This window comes from Dysidea avara, chromosome 10 (assembly GCF_963678975.1).
Source record: "Dysidea avara chromosome 10, odDysAvar1.4, whole genome shotgun sequence".
Lineage (NCBI taxonomy): Eukaryota > Metazoa > Porifera > Demospongiae > Dictyoceratida > Dysideidae > Dysidea > Dysidea avara.
In genome coordinates, this window is record NC_089281.1 from 7343415 (window position 1) to 7370645 (window position 27231).

The 27231-nt window shown below is 37.3% G+C and overlaps 1 protein-coding gene across 7 annotated transcripts; it reads left to right on the forward strand.

Moving 5' to 3' along the window:
- The first annotated feature begins 15 nt into the window (after positions 1-15).
- LOC136268913 (actin-binding protein IPP-like) lies at positions 16-25972 on the forward strand. Of its 7 annotated transcripts, none has more exons than XM_066064383.1 (3): positions 16-130; positions 24159-24233; positions 24828-25972. In XM_066064383.1, the coding sequence occupies exons 2-3, from the start codon at positions 24231-24233 to the stop codon at positions 25839-25841; spliced, it is 1017 nt and encodes a 338-aa protein (XP_065920455.1). In that variant the 5' UTR covers positions 16-130; positions 24159-24230; the 3' UTR covers positions 25842-25972. The 7 variants fall into 7 exon arrangements, with proteins under 7 accessions (XP_065920455.1, XP_065920459.1, XP_065920458.1 ...); XM_066064387.1 differs by lacking the exons at positions 24159-24233; positions 24828-25972 and adding exons at positions 4372-4448; positions 6244-7385 and having other exon boundaries at positions 26-130; XM_066064386.1 differs by lacking the exon at positions 16-130 and adding an exon at positions 21632-21650.
- The last annotated feature ends 1259 nt before the right edge of the window (positions 25973-27231 follow it).

Sequence of the window (27231 nt, forward strand, 5' to 3'; positions counted from 1 at the left end):
TTTCGCGACGCTATTAGTCCTGATGCGCGTTTGTGGTGTGCTAATATTGTGTTGTATTCTTCGAGGTATTTTTTAACCTCCACGTATACGGAGCCTGGAGTATGTAGTACAACAGTGATCGCCATTAAAGGTACGATATTACAAGGTGCATGTAGTCTATTGGATAACCAAAGCTACTAACAATGTTACTGTTTAAATACTCCGGCACATTTGTACAGGAAAGAACTGTAAGCATGTATCACAGTATCACGAAAAACGTAAGACAGACAGCTCGTACATTAATTGATTCTAAAAAGGCACATAACCCTAATCAATGTCATAGGAGTAAGACAAATTGATCAAGATAATATACATACAGGGTAGGGGTACCATGCACTGAGTGGCAGGCTTACACTAATTACATTAGTATATAGAAAAGGAGAATAAGTTCAGATCAGGAGATCCACTAGATCCCAGTTTAGGGAGGCTAAAAAATTCTGTATGAGCAGGACATGGCAATACAAGCAGCCTGCTCAAACAATGGTGTTGCAGTCTTTGTAACACCAGAAATGCTAGCCACTTAAACAAGTGCATTTGACATAAAGTGACCTAAACTTCCAATCTCAATAGAAATAAGATCGACAGTTAACCTGGAGGTCATGTAATAAAGAGCTATACCGATCTTCCTTCCGAGCTCTTATAGCCAATAGATGTTGCTGGGTATTAGTGGGAATTGTTAGTTGGAAATTAAGACCAAGTCGGGTCTACTAAGTGCGGTAGAATGATTGGTAGGACAGTGCTAGGAGGGCTGACACTGGCAAGATAGCCTGGAAGGTCAGAGTAAAGTTTAAAACATTCAGGTAAATACTGTTGGAGTTCATGAACAAAAACCTGCAAGACTGACTCATGTCTCCAGGTACACCTGCCCTGATCAAGAACAACGGAACATCATATGGTTTGTTGTGAGTTGGGGAACTAAGAGTCAAGGACAGTGGAAGAGCCATCTGGACTGCTAGCTAGAACAGAATGTCACAGCTCTACAATCAGTGGATTCAACAGCCAAAATGTATGACAGCTTAGCTGACCATTTCAATGAGGCTAAAAGGGGAGATTCAACACAAACAGTTCCAGGAGTGCAATTTTGGGGGTGAACTCTTCACAAACTTCAAAACTGATGACTGTGCTGAAGTAATAGACAACACAGTAAGCCTATCAACAGCCAAATGGAAATGTAAAACCAAGTTATAAAGTTTATGTCTTATATTCACCTCGAATAGAACACTTATCAATGCGTTGTAAGAACTGTAAGATCTGTTGTTTCATGTTGGCAGAAGCCGTCTTCTAAGCTCAGAGAAGCACCAACAGTGTGACTTGAAACTTGGTGCAATTCACATTACAGATATTAATGGTATTCCCACCCAGTGTTAGCGGTAATGTGTTACATTAAACAAAGTAATATAATGAAATACGCTATAAAAACTGGTAATATAACTCAAGTTACTTCACTTACAAATGTAACGCATTGCCTAAGTAATGAAGTTACTATAAAGAGTAATGTTACGTAATATTATTACTACAAGTGACAAAGTTACTAATCTCGTCAGTAAGTCCACTGAGTAACGCCTAGCAACAACAAAGTAACAAAGCCTACTGAATGAAGCTTGTTCACCAACTTCTTGCTTATAACCAAGTTTTGCACATTGTCCAACAACACAATCATGTCATGTGATAAGGTGGTAGTTTCACACGTGATAGCTTAAGGCTGTGGACACAAAGTTTATATGTAATATTATTATAGTTACTTTATTATATGGGTAATATGTAACTGTAACTAAATAGTTCAGTTGCAAGTAATATGTAACGAGTTACTACACTGTTCCCACCTGCCATTGAGAACACTGTAGAGGAAACCATACTGTGACCATTAAAGTTAAGAGAAAAACACCTGCTGATGAGACTTGATATCTTTGGAGGTGATAAAGCCATCAGCAAATCCCTTTGCTCTATGCATTGACGAATAGCAAATCTTAGGTAGAGCAGCAGCTGTACTAATAGAGGTTGATGGCTGGGTGGAAGGTTTATCAGAACGGTACACTTTATGATATCTGCCTGCACAACACCACTCCACAGTATGATAGCTTTCTGGAGATGGTCTGAGAGATGGTCAAAGTATCACAGACTTAACTACAATCAATTTTCTAATATATGGATAATGGGTGTGGTAGAAGAGGGAGAGACAGAGAATACAAGGGAATGTGTCATTTATTTAACTGGCACCAATGGTAGTGTAAAGAAGAGGTAGCATTCCATTCATCTCTGGCAGGAAACTGTCATCAATAGTAATCCTTGTCAGAATTGCTTGATGTTGAGTACTATGAAATCAACTAAACTGAGTGTAAAAGTCTGGCTGTAGCTTTCTCTGTTGGGCAGGAAATGGTTGAGGTAGAAGTGTGCCCTGCAATGTTTGAAATTGAAGATAATGTAAGAACATATAGTAGAACTGTAGTTAGCTGTACATGAACATGGTATATTGTCTGTAGACTGTAGTGCTGACACACTCATTGGGGGCTGCATTTTCTACTAGCTAAAAAATTAGCCACAATGATGAATCATAAGCTGCTAGTATTGTTTCAGTGAAAAACTACTCGTATTATGAAAGATCATATGCATTAGGAAGCAAATTGCTACCAGCCTATAATTCATCATTGTGACAGAATTGTTAATACAAATGTAGTCTTCCTGATAAGTGCATTAGCACTTTGGAGCCCTGCCCACAATGTTCACATTTTAAACTTCTCACTCACATTTTTACATTTTCTATGTTGAGATGTAACCTACTACTACTACTACTACTATTAGGTATTGGAATCAGTAAATTCCATAAAATTATCAAAATTGGAATGTCAGTAAATTTTAACTCAATGCACCTGCATTTTCTGTGTCTATCATGAGGTGTACTGACAACCCTCCACATGTTGTACAGATGTGTGCTGTTGATGGCAGCCATTGATTTTTCATCTGTTTATGTGTAATGTGGATGGATGCTATAGCATATACGCACGTACACACATACACACAGAACTGTGCTGTTGTGTATATGAAAATAACAAGGAGAAAACATCCTGACCACCTGGTGGACTCCTGTAAGCGTTCGAGCGTAAATCGGATGGCTGCAGGTTCGAGGCCACCTAGGTCCAGTCATGGATTTTTTCTCCTTTCTCCAACTTTTCAAACACACCTTAAGTAGTTAAAGTCGCTAAAGTCTTTGAGCAGGCTGTAGGACCAGGTGTCCTACAGACCTTCAGCACTTGTGCTGTAAAGCATTAATAAATGTAACAAAACTGGATAGTTAGCTACATAAATTTTATTAGTCATGCAAATGAACTATTATACGCAGAACAGCAACTTGCAGTGAATGGACTGGTGGTCATAACATGTTACTAAAGAAAACGAAGTGCCATTATGGTCAGCCCATACCATTTAGCTATGAACTGTATGGGTGACCCATATTCCCAGATTCATATAATACAATTTTAAAGTCAAAATTCTGATTATCTTATTTGCAAGTGCTAGCCTTCTCTCAGGTCCCTAATGGGATAATTTTCTGATGACTGCATTCTGTGAACAAAACCATCTACAACTTCTTAATCTTATTGTTAAATGGACAGAAGAATGGCAGATGGTTTAAATCTCAGTAATCGTGTGATTCTTACATGCAGTAGACTACTTAACTATCACCATCCTCTTTTCCCTACACTATTGGCAGTCTCCCTTTAACTCGTGTTTCTCAGCATCCTTACCTGGGTGTCACCAATTATTTCCTTCTCACTCCTCACTTAGAAAATATTGTTGTAAGGGATACAAGAATGTTTAGATGGAATATTTACAGTTGTACAATGAATACCAACCACATGTTTTCTTACCATAGTCCTCCCTACCCTAAAATTTGCATTATCAGTATGGGACCCACATACTCAGAACACTATTTATTCTGTATAAATGGTACAATGCTTGTTGGGTAACATCCAACTATGTTTGAAGACTTCCAGTGGCCCTTTTTATCATATCAACATACAATTTTCAAGACTAAAAAGGACCTCTTGGCCTGAAGATTCCTCCATACTTCTCCACTCATCATCCACTTAATTTCATCGCTCCTTCAGTAAGAACTAATTCATACAATTACAGCTTTTCCCCCAATGACTGGAATAACCTACCTGTTGAAATAATCAAATCTCCCAATGTTGATCAGATTTATTACTGTGACTATAATAATTGCTTAAAAGTGAATTATTTGTGTTGGTCTTCTAGACATATCAGCAACCCTGTCTGTCCAGTAATAATAAAAATTGAATTAATCCAATTATGTTTTTTATTTATTTTTATTTTCAGATTAAGATTTGTGTAAGGTCCACCTTTTCATCTGTATATAAATGAAGTGTAGAAGTTACATTGCAGTATTATAAATGGTGAGTAATTTATGTGTATGCAAATTGTTACTTGTTCACCACATGGGTGAAGTTTATACTAAGGTCATTGTGTGCCATTCTTGTTCACAATATCATCAGATGCCACAGGCCAGGGCATGGTAGAATAACAGACATCATATATGTAGGGTGAACCAATGCACAGGTAAACATGATTCAACTTACCATGAGTCTTGCTCAGAAAAATAGTTACTGACCCTAGCCTGAGTGAAAACAGCTGGAAGGGCTAAGAAAACCAACTAGTCATGGCTCATCCTGCAGGCTGTTTTAGATTAACATCATTTAGTCCAAACAACACAAACATGTACGAAGGAGGAAGGGGTAACTAGATGTGATTCTACCACCACAGCCAGATTGGCATTTATCAATACTCACCCATGAACAATCAAAGCAGTATATTCTACTGTACGTGATCAACACAACCACAGTTAGCTTCCGACACTGAATTAATTGCAGAGTTCACGAACCCTTTTAGTTAATCATTTAAGATGTGGCATGGTGAAGAGGATCTGTTTCAAAAATATTTTTTCAAACGTACAATCAAGAAAAGAACTCTTTCAAAAATTTAACCTTTCAAAAATTACCTGCTATATAGTACCAGCTAAATGGTATGAGTTCATAATTAATACTCTTGTTACGTACACTAAATGTGACAAATATATGAGTCTTGTCTGCCTGCTGTGCATTGGGAAGTGTTTCTCTGGTCACTGATAACACTGCAAACTTGTTGCTATTTACAAGTAGTATAAGCCAAAGGTCTGCAAATCTATAGTAAATACTGAAGGCTTTGTCCTTTCTGTGTAATTGTATTACATAATACTGACTGAATTTTTGTATGCTAGTTGGCTAGAGAAAGATGTGTTGGCACTGTTAACAGTACACAGTTATTGGTACTACCAACATATCACAGAAGATAAAGCACGTAAGGATTGAGCACTTCTCAAAAATTTTTGTGTCTGATTTTGCTGTATTTACTCACTGAAGGCATAGCTACTCTTTGCATGTGAGTATTTTAAGTAGCCTTTGCAAAATGCAAAAGTTTCATGTGTGCTGCAGTGGAGCCTTTCTTTGCTGGGAAACATCACCAGTATAGCAAAAAAAATTTTTTTGGTCTAGGTGGCTGTACTAGATAGGTATATTTTAATCGACTAGAGATAGCATTGGTGTCAATACCATGCTGCTACTCTTATGGAGTATCCAAAATGGTCATTGTACTGTACTGTACTGCAGGTATACTGATCATGTGATCACATGTAACTCATCATGTGTGAAAGTGAAGTGGTCTCTGTACGCACTTCATGATTATGCTAGCACATTGGGTAGAATTATTTTTTATATGCTGAAACTTCTCTGTGAAAATGTATGCAGTCAATGGCAGCAATCAACTAGGTATAGGGTCTTTACTGTTTTATCAGAGTATCAAATAGTTTGATCTGGGAGCATTATATAATAATTATCTCTATAGTATACAAAAGTAGTGAGTAGAGCACTGAAGAGTACTTGACTAGCTGAATTGGCCTTTCATCTCGACTTTCATGACTTCTCAATTTGTTGGCTAATGACTCCTAATCAAAGGTACTGCATACCTCAACATATTTGGTCATTGAATCAGAAGACTGTGTACTCACTAAGGTTTATAATGCTTGATACATTCATGCACTATACCACTATATGGAAAACTGATTGTTCTATTAGAGTATTTAACATGCTGCCTGTCCTTCATAAAACAAGGCTGTAACTGACACATAACTGTTTTGTGTGTTGTCTACATGTGTAGGAGGCAGCTTCAGTAGTTCCACCTGTCAGGGGTGAAGTCTCTGATGTTACTTGCAAGTGCACACAACTGACTGATCTCCCTGTTCCCATGTATGATGGATATGTAGTTGTGAAAGACAACAAAATTTACTTTGCTGGTGGAAATAGCCCAGATGACCATATTATTCATCAAGTACTAGTTTATGATACTAATACAGAACAATGGAGCCAGTTACCTCCCCCAGGTCAATACTATGCCATTCCTGCCATTATTGGCGGCAAGTTAGTTGTTATTGGTGGACGTCTATCTGCTAACAAAGAGAAGACAAATAAAGTGACAACTTACAATGAAGTAACTCAAACCTGGATGTCTCACTACCCTGATCTGTGTATTGTCAGGAGCAAACCAGGAGTGGTGACTTATTTGGAACATGTCATTGTTGCTGGAGGAGGAACAGATGGTGATAAGGTGCAAAATGATATTGAAGTGCTCCACTGGACAGAGAATTCTCACTGGAGAATGGTGTCTATTAAACTACCCTTACCAATGTGGGGCTACAAACCAACCATTTGTGATGGTAATCTTCTTATAGTGGGTTTTCATGGTACAAACATGGCTATTTCCAATGATGTCTACAAAATACCAGTCACTAAAATTACAGTACCAGCTAATGAACAAAGTGTCGATGACACATCAACAGAATGGACCAAACTGACCTCAACTAATTACTGGTATACATCCTTAGTACCCGACTGCTTTCCACCAGTTATAGTTGGAGGATGGGATAAACAAAGCAAACAAATTACAACGGACATTGACATTTATAATTATTCCAGCCAGTCGTGGAAGAAAATTGGCTCCTTGCTGTATCCCAGAGCCTTAACAACAGTAGCATCAATTACTAGCAGTAGTTTCATTGTCATTGGAGGATGTACCAAATGTGATACTTTTAGTAATGCTAAATCATCTAGTCTGACTGTGATAGAACTGGGAGAGCTAAATTTATCCACTGACTGTTGTGATTGTGAGCAATAGCATCATCTCAATTTCCTAATCAATAAGTTAATTATTTGTATTTTTATACATCAATGCATGCCTTTAGCATGTGCATAGAGGTATTGTAATAATTATTTATTCAAGTATTGCATCAATGGTTTAAGAAAGTTTCATGTGATTACGAATAGTTCCTATACCTCCAGAATAATAACATGGAGGCCAATGCATGTAACACATATACTGTCTGACTCTGTCTGACTGCATGCATTTAAGCCTTCGTGCAAGTAAGAGGGATAACCATTTAGCACTATATCTATCTAAACCCGCTAAAGGCTGAAAGTGTGTACAGCAGGGAGTCAAAATGACTTGTCTCAGGATCTTGGACTGGAATTATCTGCTTTTGTATAACGAGTTATGTAGCCTTTTACCTAAGATACCCTCGTGCATGGTTTCAGCCTATCAATAAACACTATCCCACTACTGGACCACTAGGGAGGGACCTACTAGAGTACCTGTACAGCAGGTATATAGTCAAAAACTTAATGCTGAAAATTTAACTTACCAAAATTAATGCAGAAATAACTCATGACTTGATTCACAGTCTATATGTGGCTCAACTGTCAATATTATAATAAACAATACTCTCTTTGTTGGAGCACTGAAGACCTAACATGAAAAAGGAGAATTTGTGAGGTTATTTTTTTTGGTGAATGCTTGTGTCATAAATCAGACACTAATATTTGGTGAGTTGGTTTGCCAAATTTTCCCAAATTTCTCCCACCAAAATTTTGTATTGTATGGTAGTTTCCTGGTCTCAAAAATGGCTATTGTATTTGAACCTATATCAAATGTGAAGCTTTAGCAATTACAAGCAAAAGAAACCCTGTTGTATTGATTGATCATCAACCAGTCAAGTCAATGACTAATCTTTTTAGGTATTCAGGTGTACACATTAACAGCAAGTTGACATGGTCAAATCACTGTCAGGTAACTACTACAGAAGCTATGCCAGAAAGCTTTTAATGTACCATGTTTGGATGCAGTTCATGGCAGAGGAGCTTATAAAGCAATAGATAGGCCATTAATGGAGTATGCTTGTGCTGTTTGGCCCCGTACACTATAGCTAGCTGCCAAAGATAATAATTTGCTAGAGATTAAGTGTGCTGAGTATACCATGCATTTGGTCCGAACTATTCCCCATAATGATTGTTACAAACAACTGATAATGTCCCTATTGTGTGATATATAGACAAAATTTTATATCTGTTTGCTTGTTGCAAGATATTCACTACAGAAGTATTGGTATTCACTGAATATAACATCTACCAACAAGCAGTCATCATCTAATATTAATTCCACCATCCTCAACTATCAATGCAAGACAACATATTTTGTGTGTACATGTTTTCTGTGGAACAAGATACCTTTGCATGTGGCATTTAGTGTCGTGCACTCTACAGCCACCTCTGTTTTGTTAAATGAACATTTTGTGTTATTTATTGTACAGGTTGTGTGTTGTGTTTGTTCTGTTTATGTGCTTTTGTTTTTGTATGTATTTGTGTTGTCTTGCTGGATAGTATACCTTTTACCTTTGTGTTGTATCCATCCCTAATTTGGTAATAAATAAATAAATGAACAAGATTATATGCATGTAGTTAACATTAAGATCATCGGAAGTATAATTATTTTATCTTCATATTTTGGCCACTTTGGATGCATGAGCACCCAAACTTCTGCATAGCTGTATATACAGGGGAAAATATGTCATGTGGCTGATGAGAGATTCAATAGTACAGCTCTTAGGTCCATAGTGGGACTTCAATTACAATTATTATTATTATTAGCTATTATACTAGTTAAAATTTCACAAAAGTTGAAGAATTAAATGATTACTTATAGCTTCTAACAATATTGTAAACCTAATACCATGCAAAGCAGTCTATATAGCTAGCTGTAAAGTTTAGGTGTCTGCCACTAGGTGGTGAATGTGGAGACCATTGTCGTACTAAGCATTGTAGACCAATGAACTGACTGCTTGACTATAGCTTCTGGAAACTTCAGAAACCCACCCCTCTTGTGTGTGTAGTGAGTGGTAACTGATACTGGTTCACTACTACACTGCCGGTAGTATGTGTGATATACACATTATATATAGTAATGACATTTCTCTATATTTAAGAGCATTCCAGTGCAACTTTGGGACCAAATATATGAGGTCTAAATAAAGCACATCACAATTTGACATGACCAGTGCAATGACATGAACCATTACATGAAGTTTCACCACAGATGTTTTGCACACAACACATAGTAAAGCCATAAAACTCACTACTGTTTCTGAAATACACGCTAGTTAGTAATACAAGTATATGAACTCTTGCAAGAATGCCGCTACTACTACAGTCACATTTTCACCACATAACAGTATAATAATTAACTTCCACCACTAACTGAGTCACCAGACACAACTACAACACCGGAGACTGATACTGATCATGAAATGTGAGACAAACCCCTGTGGCAGAGTGAAAACCCAATTAATACCTATACAATTAACTAACAAGTTACCCTCTTACCCCAATTGTGTAGTGCAGTTAGTGTCTTGCAGAGAGTGGTAACAAGGGGTGTGGCTGTGTTGTAAATAGGGGCAGTGGAGAAGTCAAATAGTGGGGAGCACAACTAGAGGGAATAACAGTTACACAGTAAAGATTGAAGCTTATAATTATAACAGATGTCATTCTGGAGGCAGTAGATTAACTATACGTACTAGAGATAATATAATTATAAATGTGAATGCTTTCCAATCTTTATTACAACTATTTATTTAAAGTTGGGAGACACAGTCCCTTGCCTATGAAAATATTCTATTAGAGTATTGACATATTGTTACGAGTATGTTACTAATGTTGCCTATATAGCTATATTAATACCAAACATGTTACCTGCTGGCAAGTCACCTTGCTTATAATATATTCAGCTAATACAGTAACTGCACGGGTGATAAAATTAGTAGCATGACAGCAATTTTTTTTGTTACAGATCAGCATCTTCATGAGTTAGGTAGGCCAGTCCAAAACACCAAACAGAAACAGAATCAAAAGAACGTATGTACTGTACATTATAATTATATATCACACTGTCAGTATTAAAGTAATGCATGATGGTTCTAGCTAACCAGCTGATGCCAAAAATTAATTAATGAGTAGTGTGTGATTACTCTAATTAAGGTCACTGTTAGGACCAAACTATGGCCTCAATAATGAGATGGTTCCGTTAGAGATAGCCACATGCACTCTATAGGTGGGGACACACTAAAATTGTTAGATGCTATGTATCACTATGTTGCCGTGACATTGATGGTTTTGTAAACATGCAAATCAGTAAGGATGTTTTAAGATATCATGCAACTTACTATGTCCTGGAACTTGTGAGTTAGCTGTATAACTGATAGTAATGTGAAGACCCACTAATGCTCAATTAGCCTACAAGTTCAAAAGTATACCAACAATAAAACTATATGTATACTGAGAAATGACATAAAATGCAACAATGTACTATATAATGTGTGGATGGATGCATGCATAGTATTAATATATGGTAATCCTTTTATTATTGTGGTCACTGATGTAGATACTTCCATTAGGAGCGATCATCTATGCCATGAGGCTGGTCAAATTGTTTGTTACCAGTTCCCTTGGAGCCAAAGTAACGTATACAATTATAGTTTTTATCAAAGATTGACACTCGATGGTTATAATATTCTGTTACAAGGATAAACCCATTAGGATCAACAGCGATAGATGATGGAAAGTCCAACTGACCCTCATCACTCCCTCTGGTGCCAAACTTGTGGATGAAGGTACAAGGTACCATCAAGTTGAAATGACTGGATACAGTGACCCTTACTATCAGCCACTAATAAAGTGTTTTCAGGAGTAACAGCAACATCCAATGGGTACTGGAACTGACCAGCTCTAAACTTTGACCCAAATGAGAAGCAGTAGGTACCATCTGTTTGATATACTGAAATACGATGATTATAGCAGTCGGCAATGTACACCTTCTTGTGATGGACTGTGATGCCAACTGGACAATTCAATTCCTTATGACTAGATCCTCTCTTTCCAAACCACAGAATACGATGGCCAGTAAGGTCAAATTTCTGCACCCTATGGTTGTAGCTATCAGCCACATACAAGAAATTATGGCCATCAAATGATACTCCACGTGGTGCGTTAGCACCATCACCATGACTGCCAATCTTTCTCACCAGTTGGTCTTGTGTATTAAATATGTAAACACAATGATTGCTCCAATCAACTACTGCCCAGTGATTGTTACTGCTGAAAGCCACTCCACTGAGCTTACCCATCTTACCATTATCATTAATGACTTTGTTGCACCTGCTCAATTTAGAGTAGGCTCTTGAGACAATGAAGAAGTGGGGACTCCCCTTAATGTTGGTCACTGAACGTCCCTCCAATTTGGTGTTGAATAACTCTACATACTTTCTATTGTTGTCTTTGACTTTCGAATTTGAAGGAGGGAAAATAGATAAATCACCAAACTGTGGAAATGGGTCAGGGTGAAATGGAGTAAAACAAAAGGCATACTGATGATATTCTACACGATCAGTTTGAAGTTTATTGTAAGTGTTTGAAGCTCATTCACACTCATCACACAAGCCTGGACACACTCTACCTCTTCTAGTTGTGATGTCAGCAGCTTTACTTTCCCACTAACTTTGTTGTGGAGTTCTTGTTTCAGTTGTTGATGTTGCTGTTGTACCTTCTGTATTACATTGTCAAAGAATTGATCAATGTCTTTGTCAACAGTTTTAAGCTGTTCTAACACTCTTTCCATTGTGTCAGTGATGTTGTCATGAGCCTGTGACAATTTAGTGATCATGTCATTCAGTGGGGCAGTGGTCTTCTTTTGCCAACAAAATTACAAGCGCAGTAGGGACACACACCAACATGTCATTGTCTACCTGGAGGAGCTTAGTCAACCTAAAGCTGTCCAACTTCTGAAGACACTTCCCAATTGTCCAGATCATGACCTTGAGTTGAAGTTCTACTGTGACACTTGTGAGAGATTGGTGTGTGTCTACTGTACCATGAATGAACATGCTAAACACTCTCATGGTGCATAGCTGACACATGAACAAAGAACAAGATGAGGTGACAGGATCATTCTCTATACAAGCTCCCAGTTCACTTTGTGTCTGTCTTGACATCTTAGGAAGAAGTCATCAATGAGATGATTAATGGTAAGATTGGTAGGGAAATTTCTAAGTCCACCTTGGGGAACTGCTGCAACTTTTCTGCATTCAGGACATGTGATCGTTCTCCCTCTTTTTATGTTGAAGAGACATTCTTGGCAGTAAGAGTGCTGACATGGGAGGACTTTTGGGTTCTTGTATGTTTGTAGACATATAGGACAAATAACATGGTCAGTAATTCTTCTCAACTCTCTTGCAGCCATTTAGGTTTATGTCTGGCCTGGAAAGTTGCATGTATGTTTTATAATCAATATTTTAATAAATATCGTATAGTATGGTAGTACTGTAATTACCCAAAGTAGGGATTGCCCCTAATGTGATGGGTACTACCATCATCCTAGAGCTAGACATCAATACTGCAAATATCGATACATCAATACCCTTTCGATACTGCGAATGCATCCGTGTATTTTTATGCACATACCACGGAATCCCACTGTGCATTTCAGTGTTGGTCTTTGGGCCTACAGATCAACCCAACAACAGTATGAATGAACAGCTGCCACTATTTCACTCCTTAAAATGATGACAAATAAAATATACATAGCCCTAGCAATTGACCTACTTTGTAAAGCAGCACGGAAATTATTGTACACCACTAAAAAATCAAAGAAAAGTTGTAAACTTTTTGAAATCTTTCATAAGTCATTTTCTGGTGGTCCACCGGATTATATCATGTGACACGGTTACACAATCAAACATGGCGGTCATCTAATAAAGTGCTAGCATGATTGCATGAACAAAACACTTTGTAAGTTTGTAATACGAAAATAAGAGTATATAAAACCAGAAACAAAATATGGATGGATGATTCCCCTCAAACATGAACCATGAGTAAAGTAAACCAAAAAGTGAATCAGGCTTTTGGCATTAAAAAAAATTATATCCGGCTGCCTGTAAGTGTTTTCTTGCTTTAAATGTTGTATTTGATGTTAATATTCCGCAAAGGTGATTTTCATCGCTTAACCCACATATTTTTCTAATTCCATATGATAACAAAAAGCAAACGCAAATTCCTTATTCTTTGAAACAAAACTTGAATTTGGTCTGCCAGCCTGCTTGACCACAGTTTCAAAGTTGAAGCCCAAACAAAGCAGCACTATTTTACATCACAATAACAAACTTGCCAGTAGTACATGCCTCTTGGGGTTCCGACGAGTATGTGCTCTCTGTGTCTTGTCTTTCCTTTTATCTTCAATCAGGCTGGTCTCCGTCCATGTTGTCTTCTTCATGAAACCATATTGAGGTGTTCATTTTCCTCATCAACACTTTCCTTGAGTTTAGATTCCACAAAACTATTTAAAGTGCTTACAGGTACCAGTACTGGACACATGGTAGATACTTGTAACTTCATGATATCAAGAGTTCATAATATTTGTATGGAGGCCATACAAATATTATGAACTCTTGATATATATACAAGTATAAGAAAAAAATTCGAATTTTAAATTAGATTAGGGACAGTGTATAATGCTGCAATAAAAAGTACTGAAACAAGCTGGATCAGAGTAGTACGTAATGTCCAAATACTGTAAAACAATAAGAAGTGAATATCCCTACTGTGCATTGAGTGTAACACAGTAGGGATACTCACTTCTTATTGTTTTACAGTATTTGGACATTACGTACTACTCTGATCCAGCTTGTTTCAGTACTTTTTATTGTAGCATTATACACTGTCCCTAATCTAATTTAAAATTCGAATTTTTTTCTTATACTTGTTTGTGAAGTTTTTTTGCAAGCTCATGACCACTAAATATCTGCTGAGTTACTCACAGCACTATTATACTGGATGCTGGACAGACACTACAGTGATTGCTTAATTGATTTTGTATAGTAATTAGAATAGCTAAGTACATAATTAATTTTGTTTATGGATGTACAGGCATAAGCCTTTATCCTTAAAATACAAATACAAATATGATTCATACAATAACAACTGATCAGTGGGCGTGGCTCTACATAAGCCTGCAGACAATAATGGACGTGTATTCGTGCATATCTACATGGGCGTGGCTACCATATGTCTACAGACAGTAATTTACGTAAGTGGGTGTGGATTCGTGCATACCTACACACTGATGAATGGATGTGGTTACCATATGTCTACACATAGGCGGCGGAAAGGGGGGGGCTAGGGGGCTAAAGCCCCCCCTCCGTCTGCTGAGGGGGGCTTAGCCCCCCCTCAGAATGATATCACACCGAAATTATCTTTCTTGGAGTGGGGCTGAAAACCATGATAAAGATCGAGATACTCTAATAGAGCAGTCACTCTAATAAAGTAGTCAGTGTGTAGCGAGCTATGTAAGGATTTTTATGTAGTTTATCAGCTAGAAATGGTAGCTGGTGAGGTGGAAAGCTCTTGTCAGTTGGTTGTGACCTTTTTTTTTTTTTTTTTTTGGTCTCACCTTACCAAACTATAGAAATAAGTCTAGGTCAGCTCAGCGGAGCCCCCCCCCCCCCTCATATCAACTACTTCCTCCGCCGCTGTGTCTACAGACTGTAATTTACGTCTATAGTTCATCAAGACCACACCCATTTAATGATCTAGGTTAACTAATAGCAATTGAGCGCAGAGACCACACTTCTTAACAATCTATTTACTAGAACACGATTATCACACATTCTTATTGGTCTAGCTGCATGTATTTAAAGGAATAGTGACCATGCCCCTTGTTATAGGCGAGAGGCTGACTCACGACACTCTAATACAACAAGCATGATATTCTAATAGAACAGTCACATGTGTATAACTATAGCAGTATTCTATTTAAAAAAAAATTTTTTTAACTAAATCTATTAAATAAAAAAAAAATTGAAAATGAAGAAATCTAAGCAAAAAAAAGTAGTGAAACAATTAAGAAACGAATGATAGTATTACAGCATAGCTTGTTGGGAAAATCCCTACCTTGGCATTAAACAAACTACTATATACAATGTAGGGATTTTCTCCCAGACCTATGTTGTAATACTGTCATTCATCTCTCTTGTTTCATTACTATTTTTCGCTCAGATCCCTACTTCATTTTTTAAATAACAGGTTCTACAAAATGATGATATAGCTAGCAAGGTGGAACAGTTTTGCAGATTTCATGGAATTGCCAGCAAACCGCAAAAAATTTACGTACTCTCCTCACCTGCTTGTAAACTTTTGTGTGAGTGGCAAGGAATGAGAGCATAAATTTAGCTGATTTATAAAAGTTCTTTCTGAAAATAAGAATTACAGTGCAGGAAGGATGCTTGTGACATGCCCCTTCCTGATCCTTCAGGACCATTGAACAAAGAATTCAATAGCAGTATCATCAAGACAGCAAGTAATGAAGTACAGCAGTACTAGTGGCAAGCGTTCAGGCATATTTGAAACTTGACATTCAAATCCATCAGCCATAGACACCTCTACGTATATCCACCATCAATGCTTATCGGTTTTCCTTTTTCATTAACTCACCTTTCCTTTGGAACAATGTACCTTCCAATATCTTACAGAAAACTGACCCCAAACTATTCCATGTTGTCCTCCGGCGCTTTCTTTTTAAACTAAATGTTGCTTTGTATTTATCTGATATTGTACTGTTTTATTTGTTGTTTTTGTATTTGTATATTGTCCTTGTATCTTGTACTGTTTTGTCCTTTTGGGGAGCAAGTTTGGAGGCTCAGCCTTTTGTGTAACCCTTGTCATTTGACTAAATTGATAATAATAATAATGACGATGAACAGAGGGCTATACTATCGCCTATCGGAAAACACATGGCACAGCATGGATTATCAAAGTGAATCATCATTTCATGGAAGATTTTAAAAATGAGACACTTAAGTAAAGTACAATTTGTGGCTGAAAGAAAAACTGTACCTGGAAGAACTACTGAGATATACAAAGAAGGGAAGACAGAGATATGAACATTACAAAATTGTCTTCGAAGAAAATGGGTCGCCTGTTAATACTGTTGATAAGCAGGTATAGATGGACATACTTAGAACTGAAGAGTGTAGGGGGCATTGTAAACAGGCAGATAGCAATAACCAGTACTAGGGGGATTGTCAGGAGGAGAGATGGCAGAATGCTAGCAAAGAATGGCAGACATGTTGCAAAACGCTGGGCCCACTATTTGCTCATCTGCATGGGCTATGTAAAGAGAAAAGGCAAAAATTATCATTGAGAATTTTGAAGAGTTTTTACACTTGTCTGGTATATTGTAACTGTCACACAGTTCATTGAACATTTTGCAAAGGACTCTGCCTTGGTGTAGAATGTTGTCTAGGTATATTATTATGTGACAGCCTACCTGCAAGACCACTTATAAATTTGGTGAATTTTCTCAGTGCAGATCACAGGTTGAATGGCAGTCGAATTTGTGAATAACGAATGGTGAATTTGTACCCAGTGAGGCAAGAAATGATTGATGGTCTGGGTCAGGGATGTCAGTGGGTCAGTATACTGCTGACTTCGTTGACCAAATAACAATCTGTGAGGGACCCAGGTCTGACCTGGTCTAATTAAAACAGAGATGTGCATCAAAAACTAGATTTTAAAAGTCCACAAGTCCTGTTAGCTTAGCATTTTTAGCGTGAATTATACAGGTCATTACACTATAGAGAGATTGTCCGCAAGTAATGAGTAGCTGCCAAACACGATATTGATGGTCGATAAGTGGGTATGGCTCCATGTAAGTCTACAGGCATTTACAGCAACCCATAAGTGAGCCTTGCTTGATGCCAGACCAGTTACCTAAAAGCAGCAAAACTCAATCCTGATAAGTGTGTGATTCCATACATGCCCAAAGAGAGTAGCATGCAATCCCGATAAGTGATCATGGTTCTGCATATTTCTACAGACAACAAAACACATTCCTCAATGTATGGGCTCCACATAAGATTCTTGAGTATGTGTTTCCATCAATACAATTAAGTTTGTTACGTGATCTCATCCCCAGATATTCAGTGAAGTGGATGGACCCATTTGACTCATACCCAGACAAAATGTGACCCAGATAACCTGGATGATCGACCCACTTAAAACACTGCATGGTCTGGGTGGATTTTAACCTGGAGGTATTCATCCATTTGGCTATTCAGTCCCTGAAATCTGGAAGGAGGTGAAGGCCCTCCATTTTGAAATGCTCTGTCTTCACAAATAATGTAGTGATGAAAACAATGCAGATAGCGAAAGTAAATGCAAAGGCTGACAGAAAAAAGTATGGAGTAACAAAAATATTTTTACCTCGTGTACAGTGAGAAACCTTACCAACTGACCTGAATGAGGTCAGACCTGTATCTGAACCAGATTAATTAAAATAGAGGTATGTGCCAAAAGTTACAGTTCTGTATAATAACAAAAAGTGTTTGCAAGAACAACAGGCAAAAGTGTAGATTCAGGTTACCAGTGACACAGGCAAGCTTTAATAAGTACTAAAAAACTGGGCATTGCTCCAACCAGATGACTTGTAAAAGCATTTACAATGAATGATCACTAGAAAGTAAATGAGTATAGGGTAGTACTGTATAGCAATCCTCCCTAACACAATGGCACTCCTCCAACAAAAATCATTATAGAAATTTTTGCATGATGAAACACCTTTACAGAAGGTCAAAGCTGCTGTTTTAAAAACAACAAGAAGTACAAATGGTGAAATATTGAATTTTTTACAAAAATCTGTCAAAACTCAATTTTTGGTCTGCCTACCTCACAAAGCTAGAGGTTAGCTAAATGATGCAACACACAGCCACCACTTTATGCCACAATAACACAGTCACGTGTGGGATGTGCCTTTTCTGGATCTGACATGTGTCTGCCCTCTTTACTTTGTGTAACCTTTGAACTTTTTAAATGGTCATCTTCTTTATGCTTCATGGTAGGAACCATACAGAGAGTTAACTTTCCATATTGACTATAGAAGTGTAATTAGATGTCACAAAGTTATTTCTAGTGCCAGTATAGGCACTTCATTTTTAAATTATAGATGATATGAAAATGGTGATCAGCCATACTGTAACACCTTGAATTACAGTAGGTCTTGTATAATAATGCCTGGTCTTGTTTAGACACCACATACCAGAAATAAACGCTGGGTTTTAAATAAACACTGAATTTCAATTGGCCACCTAGTGCAGTCATAATTTCTAACAATTTTGTGCAGTGTCTTTGAACAATGAAGCCAAGAACATTTAAGCTTGAATCTGTGAATTATACTAAAGAGAGTACAACACTGAGGTATGAAGTTGATTCTAAGAAATACATAAATGCTGAACCCGCCAGTTTCGTATAGTTGCTGGTCTCATTTAGTGGCCAGGGTGAAAAGCTGCTTGAAAGGAATAAACACCCAGGTCATAACTCGAGACAATACGGTATATATTTTTGAGGAGTGTTATCCAAGCACTGAATGATTGAAATACTCTAATAATAGAACAATCATATAACCATAGCATATTGGATGTGTATACGTTTACCACACAGGTGTATACATGTACCTGTCCTAATACTATGCAGGCAATACCTGTTACATTATTTGATGACTTTTAACCTGACATCAGACCATAGCATTGATACCTGCACAATTAGGCATGAGGCTATTATGCTCCAAAAATTGAGCATTATGCTTTTGAGCAGTGCTCAAAAAATCCCCTATTATGCTTTTGAGAATTGCCCATTATTCCCAAAATTATGCCACCATAATTGGCTAATAATGCCAGTTTATTGCTGTATCAGACCATTTTCATTGATGTTTAAGCTTCAAATAGTCTTGAATTCTTTAGCTGGTTGCTGTATTAGAGAATTTCATTTCAATATGACTGCTTTATTAGAGTAAATAATATTCAATGACTGTTCTATTAGAGTTTCTGACTGCTCTATTAGAGTATCTCGATCTTTTTTAACGGAATTGTGCAATCTGCAGATTTTCCTACTGTTAAAGCTTTATAATCACCTCAAAATGCTAGCATAATTCCTGATTTCCACACATACCTATTATGCCCGAAATTATGCCAGCATAATCGCCGCATCCCTATGCACAATACTGCAGGACTTACCATATTGTGCATGCTATAAATTGCTGTTACATATTAAGCTTAAAAAATTACTCTTTGTGTACCATCTCCAGGCCATACATGTAACAATACCATTTCAGATTCTACATGACATTTACCTGACAGTAAAAAGAAATAACATAGCATCCACAATGGTGCCTACCATACAGTGCAGGACTTTCTCTATTAAGTGTGTTACTTAGGACCCACCAATTATGCTTTTTATTCTACCTATTATGCTCAAATTATGCCCAATATTTATGCCTCAGTTCTCATGTTCTGCTAATAAATTTACATTTTGTGGGTAAATAATTAGTGGCTAAAGCACAGACTATAAAATTCTATAGATCTAATAGCTACCTGATCGTTCTATTAGAGTTATTGACTGTTCTAGTAGAATATGTCAGTCAATCTTTTTCTGTGATATGCATTTTGATTTATAGTATTGCACAAGTATTCTACTTATTATCCTAGACTCAATGTTTTCAGGCACCTATTATGCTCATAATTATGCCAGCATAATCGGTGGTTACACTTTCAAATATAGTTGTGACTCCCTCCTGTACAAAGTTGTGTAATTTACTCCAAGCACATCTTCAATCCAGCAGTAGTTTAAGCCTGCTCTATACATGCAGGATAAATTACTGATAATACAAATAATGCTGAATCAGTAGCTACTGTATAGATACAGTATAGTGTCATGTACGTATTTCCAGCTATAGCTCACCAAAATTATCCTTATTTCCATACAAAAAACATTATAAGTTGATGTCAAAGTATTTATACCGAGAGTGCAAATAAAACTGCACTAAAAAAAGGAAAAAAAGTCACTGGGCTCAGACCTTGCATTTAGAAGCCCTGTGCCTTGACCACTTAGCTAAACCTCTAACAGGAAAGCGTTTAAAACTGTCTTATAAAGGCATGTATATGTTGACTGGTATAGGTATTTACTTGTGGTTTGCATACAGTTTACAGAAAGAACTCAAGCAAATTATTTTTTGTTTCTAGTTGCACTGTAAATGACTAACCACGGTAGTTAGAAGTTTCATTTCAAAAGCAAAATGATGAGCACTAGGCTTCGAAACTCTTCAATACATGCATCAGCTGGCAAGAACTTGAAAATTGTTGGATGCCAAACAGACAGACAGATGGACGGATTTTCAGCCTAATATATATATATATATATATATATATATAGAAGACAGGTATACATGTTATCAAGGATTGCATGGACAGTGAAAAATGAAGTAATGAGAAGCAACCTTCTGACCATCCCTGCCCATCACAAATATGCACTCTAAAAATTAAAGCGGGGCACTTTTCTACCTTATTTGGGTGCATAAAGTAGCAGAATTTCAGCATTAGTGTGTTTCTTTGTGAGCCAATAAGGTATAGAGAAAGGAAAGTCCCTCATTTTCAAGATGATATTTGTGGTGGACCACCTAGACTAACTGACATCAAATAGGGATGGTCAAGAGGTTGCTTCTTGTTACTTCATTTTTCACTTTTCACTGATGCATCTCCTTCATGTAGGAGCTAAACACACGTGTCCTTGTTTACGCAATCGAATGGTGGTTCATGGATTATGCAGCTAGTCCGAGAGCTAGTCTCGGCTAGTGAAGAATTTCGTACATCTACAACATCGTACAGTACGGTATTTCTTACCTTATGGTAAAACTAAGACACAAAACTCTAAAGTGATAGACTATAGCTATGCCAAATGAGCTTGCGAATTTGAGTAACAAAGATGGACGTCTCGTCTAGTTATTATTGCGCGTGCGTATGTGAGCCCCGCCCACCACAAAACTAATTTATTTATTTTAATACTTTTTAATGCAGTTCAGGACTGCATTAAAGGTCAGTGGGTAATAGATACCCACTGCCAAAGAAACATACGTACAATACAGAGCAATAACTAATAATTACAACTGTTAGTTACTTATAATTACAATAGATAGCTAGAGTTTGTTAAAATTGGTAGAAATTGGCGTTCTAGAGCAGCGGTGGCAAGGGCACAAAAGGTGAAATGTACAAGCTCTCTCAGGGTTGAAGTTATTAGTAAAATGCGACCATAAGTAGTTAGTTAAACGATATTCAATTGTGTTGGTAGATAGTGAAAGATCAATGACTGGTAAGTAATTGTATAGTCTGGCTATCCTGTTAAAGTAAAAATGATGTTGTGTTACTGATGATGTCCTTGGATGATTCAGTTTTTGGTTAATCCCAGATCTGGTGTTGCCTCTTGCAAAAGTAATGTAGTTGTAGATGTTAAAATTATCAGTGGGTGACTTTAATGATTTTATTAGAATCGGTCTGATTATATTAATCGAGTCGGTCTTTTTTTTTTTGCGCAACGCTAATAGTCCTGATGCGCGTTTTATTGAAGTTTGTGATGTGCTGATGAACAGCTGATATTGACATTAAAGGTACCTTAGGTATGATATTACAAGCTGTATATATTGGATCCAACAAGGAAGTGGTTACTGAACGTAAGGTTTTTATTTTTGCGTCTAGTAGTTTCCCCGAGCATTTGACATTATAATATTCCCCCCATGGTATGACTCGCTTAGTGTGATTATTAATCCTACTGAGTGGGATTAATAATCTATGATCATCATACTTTAGAACAAGAGTTCATAATGTAAAAAGAGACACTCTCCTCTTTTTATATTATGACCTCTTGTTTAGAAGTATGAGCATCACTTTGAAGTATGATCTATAATCTATGATCATACTAAGTGACCGCAGGAATCATACCATCAATTTACAGTGTAGCATAGTGATTAGCATACTTGCCTAAAGCTCCAGTAGTCCAGACATAAATTGTCCACTGAGTTTTGTGTGTGTTTTTTTCGTTTTATAGCTAGTGAGGGCTAGTGAACCCTTTTTGTCAAAGTTTTACTGTCGGTTCAATAGTCAGTATGGCACTGCCATAAAACAAAGCTACTACAAGTAATGATTATGATTATGATTTAATACGGGTACAGGGAAAGCCTGTATACTTGATCAATGCATTAACATTATACAAAAGGAAATCTAAAACTTTTATGATGAACGTACTGTTTCACAATTTCATCACTGTGCATACTCACATTTGTACAGGGAAGAGCTGTCCATAGTGCTGATGTGACACTCGTCGGGAGGCTGCATTTTTACTAGTTAAAATTTTGTTAGGTGTTAAAAATTCTACCACAATGATGACTATACCCCCCCCGCTACAGGCTTTTGAGGTTGTATAAACTAGTTGTTCACCTTCTTGTGACCTTTTAAGGAAACAAATTATCACTAGTTTATAATTCATCATTGTGGCAGAATTTGTGAAATTTAGCTTCTTGTGGGGCCCCGCCTACAATATGTTTACGCAGAATAACAGTATATCTTTAATTGCCAATTTCTCTACATTTTCTGAGTGTTTTACCCTTTGGTTATACCTGGTCTGGGCTTGAAATGTTTGTAACTTATAACTGAATGCCACATTGATCTTGTAAGTAGCCACACCACAACCATTCCTTTATCGAGTTAGATGAATTGTTAGGCATTTTGACCATGTGGAAAATAATTGGTCCCTCTTCACTCAACAGGGTCACTGTCTTACTGATGATGCCACTAGTTTATTCTTCCTATCTGGATGTTGGTGAATTTTAGTTGTTATCTGACATGGTCAAAATTCAACAAGTCATTGTTCAGCATATTCTTTGCTGCTATTAGTGTTATCATGTGGTTCTCATGCTGGTATTTCTTACTTTCCAATATGACGCCTTTAGCTACCTAGCAATACACCAATTCACTGGTTTCTATACCCAAGAAATAATTATTGATATTGGTTATAACTGACTTGTATTTTTCACTTAAACTCTATAATTACTTAGTATATGTGGTTGATTATGGCTAGAGTATAAGCTTTGAGGTCACAACCTTTTCTCAACTGCCTGCATGTTCCAAATTCAGCTTTTCATCAACTCTTTTCCCCTCTAAAATTGCTGCCTTTTCACAATCAAAATGAAGCCAAAACTTTTTTCACTCACATTTCTAAAATATTTTCATTGCTAGCTTGACATGTGTGACTGGGCCTGAGAAAATAGGGCATGTGTGTACATAAAATTTGGCTACTTTTGAAACTTCCATGACAAGCCCTGCAGTCACATTTAGCATAATACACCAAAATCTAGGTATTGGGATCAGTAACTCCATAACTACTAATATATCTGAATGTCAGTAAATTTAGTGCAGGTATAGCACTTTTCTACATTTTCTGTATATTTCTTGTTTACTAGGTGTACTGATATTCCTCCACGTGTTGTACAGATGTGTGGCAACTATTGATTTATGTGTAATGTGGATGTATGCTAAAAACATATACATACATGGCATACACACTATTGTGTATGCGATAGTTAGCTACATACATGCAAATGAGCTATTATACGCAGAACAGCAACTTGCAAGATGCATAATGGCATGTGGTAGCAGTGAATGGACTGGCTGCTATAAACAAAACAGTCAGCCTGGACCATGAATTTTATGGTTCACCCATATTGCCAGTTTCTATGATCCAAAACATATTGATATATCATAATTTTAAAGTCAAAATTCTAATTATCTTATTAATCATGCTTTTTATGGGTTTTATCTTTTTCAGATTAAGACTTGTGTAAGGTCCACCCTTTCATCTGTATAAATGAAGTGTAGAAGTTACATTGTAGTATAACGAATGGTGAGTAGTGTATGTGTATGCAAATTGTTACTGTTCACCATGCACTGGGTGAAGGTTTATAATAAGGGTCATATTTGTTCACATTATCACCAGATGCTGCAGGTGCATGTTTGAATAACAGAGTTGTAATGCTATTGAGTTGTTTAAAGACTACAGCCTTGTCTACCTGTTAGATAGTGTGTGGTTGGTTCATGATAACACTGTGAACTTGTTACTATTTACAAGCATTATAAACCAAAGGGTGGTGAATCTATAGTAAATATACAGACTGCTGAAATGCTATGTCCCTATATTACATATTGTAATTGCACAGTATAAAACGGACTAAATTTTATGTCAAAGTGTACATGCTAGTTGGGTAATATATGATTCAATTAAAAATGTACTAGAGCTGTATCAACTCTAGTATTGGTGTTGGTATCCTCCATGCTGGTACTACTATTTTACCCCAAGTGCCCATTATACGTGTGGAATACTGATTGTTTTATTAGAGTAGTTAACAACTGATTGTTCTATTAGAGTATTTAACATGCTACGTGTCCTCCATGTAACAAGACTGTAACTGACACATATAACTGTTGTCTACATGTGTAGGAGACAGCTTCAGCAGTTCCACCTGTCAGGGGTGAAGTCTCTGATGTTACTTGCAAGTGTACACAACTGACTGATCTCCCTGTTCCCATGTATGATGTATATGTAGTTGTGAAAGACAACAAAATTTACTTTGCTGGTGGAAACAGCCCAGATGACCATATTATTCATCAAGTACTAGTTTATGATACTAACACAGAACAATGGAGCCAGTTACCTCCCCCAGGTCAATACTATGCCATTCCTGCCATTATTGGTGGCAAGTTAGTTGTTATTGGTGGACGTCTATCTGCTAACAAAGAGAAGACAAATAAGGTGACAACTTACAATGAAGTAACCCAAACCTGGATGTCTCACTACCCTGATCTGTGTATTGTCAGGAGCAAACCAGGAGTGGTGACTTATTTAGAACATGTCATTGTTACAGGAGGAGCAACAGATGGTGATAAGGTGCAAGATGATATTGAAGTGCTCCACTGGACAGAGAATTCTCACTGGAGAATGGTGTCTATTAAACTACCCTTACCAATGTGGGGCTGCAGACCAACCATTTGTGATGGTAATCTTCTTATAGTGGGTTTTCAGGGTGCAAACATGGCTATTTCCAATGATGTCTACAAAATACCAGTCACTAAAATTACAGCACCAGCTAATGAACAAGATGTTGATGACATATCAACAGAATGGACTAAACTGACCCCAACAAATTACTGGTATACATCCTTAGTACCCGACTGCTTTCCACCAGTTATAGTTGGAGGATGGGATAAGCATAGCAACCAAATTACAACAGATATTGACATTTATAATTATTCCAGCCAGTCATGGAAGAAAATTGGCTCCTTGCTGTATCCCAGAGCCTTAACAACAGTAGCATCAATTACTAGCAATAGCTTCATTGTTATTGGAGGATGTACCAAATGTGATACTTTTAGTAATGCTAAATCATCTAGTCTGACTGTGATAGAACTGGGAGAGCTAAATTTCTCCACTGACTGTTGTGATTGTGAGCAATAGCATAATCTCAATTAAGTTTTCCTAAGAAGTTAATTATTTGTGTTTTTATACATCAATGCACGCATACCTTTAGCATGTGCATGAAGGTATTTGTAATAATTATTTATTAAAGTGTTGGATCATCAGTTTAAGAGTTTTTGTGTGACTATGAATAGTTCCTATACCTCCAAAATACTAACATGGCATGCAACACATACTGTGTCAAAACTCTGACTGCATGCAGGACAACCATCTAGCACTATATCCCTCTAGACCCACTAAAGGCTGAAAAGCGTGTACATGCAGCAAGGATTCAAAATGGCTGCAAGTAATTGTCTCAGGATCTTGGACTGGAATTTTTTGCTTTTGTAGAATGAGTCACATATATCCCTGGACCTAAGATACCCTCCTGCATACATTCCTACTTATCAATAACACTATATCCCACAAGGGAGGGACCAGCTAAAGACTGAATATCTACAGCAGGTATAGTCCAGAAACTTAATGCCAAAAATTAAACTTATCAAAATAAAACCCATGACTTGATCTGCAGTCTATGTGGCTCAACTGTCAACATAAACAATTCAATATTCTCTTTGTTGAAGCAATTTCCCGCGCCAGACATGAATATAGCTGTGAGAGGTCACAATTGCATGTATAAAAAGCAGCAATTAAATGAAGTGCATTGTCACCCAAGGGAATAGCTATGAAGGCAAATACATACACATGCACTGACTCAGCTCCTCATGAACAACAGGCTAGGATGCATGGACTTTATGCCATGCACAAATCATCATGGCCGGGCACCAGACTGAATTGTTTGGTAGCTATAGACCCATGGTCCTATATAGACAGACCCACATACATTCATGTTGAGCTGACTATGAGTTAGGGGAGTCCCCCTTAGCCATGTACAACTGGCTCACTTATAGTACTGCATGACCCATTCAAAATACTAATTATACCACTTTTCACATGCTAAGCTAGTGACACATTTTGTTTATGACTTTCCTATAGGAAACCGGCCATGGTCTGGTATGGCTTAGTAGTTGCAATGGTCTGTCTTTACTGTCTCATAATCATCGGCATAGTTTAGATCAAGTCAGTCGAGTAAAAAGGAAAGTGTGATGAGAAGGGATCATTATTAAATGATGCAGAAGTGTACAAAACAAAACAAAGCAATAAAGGCATATAAATTCTCGGAAGCATGCAACCAAACAGGACCATAAAAGGAACTCGCATGGGCATGGCAAGGAAGGTGTGCTTACAAAAATAAACCATCTAGCTAAGCCGGGTTGGCTGAGTCCGGGCCCACTCTTTGTATGTTCAGTTCTTGCTAGCTAAGAAAACTCTTTGCTGGAGAGGAAGAAATACTTTACAGGCAGCAGCATCCAGCATCTTGACAAGCGAC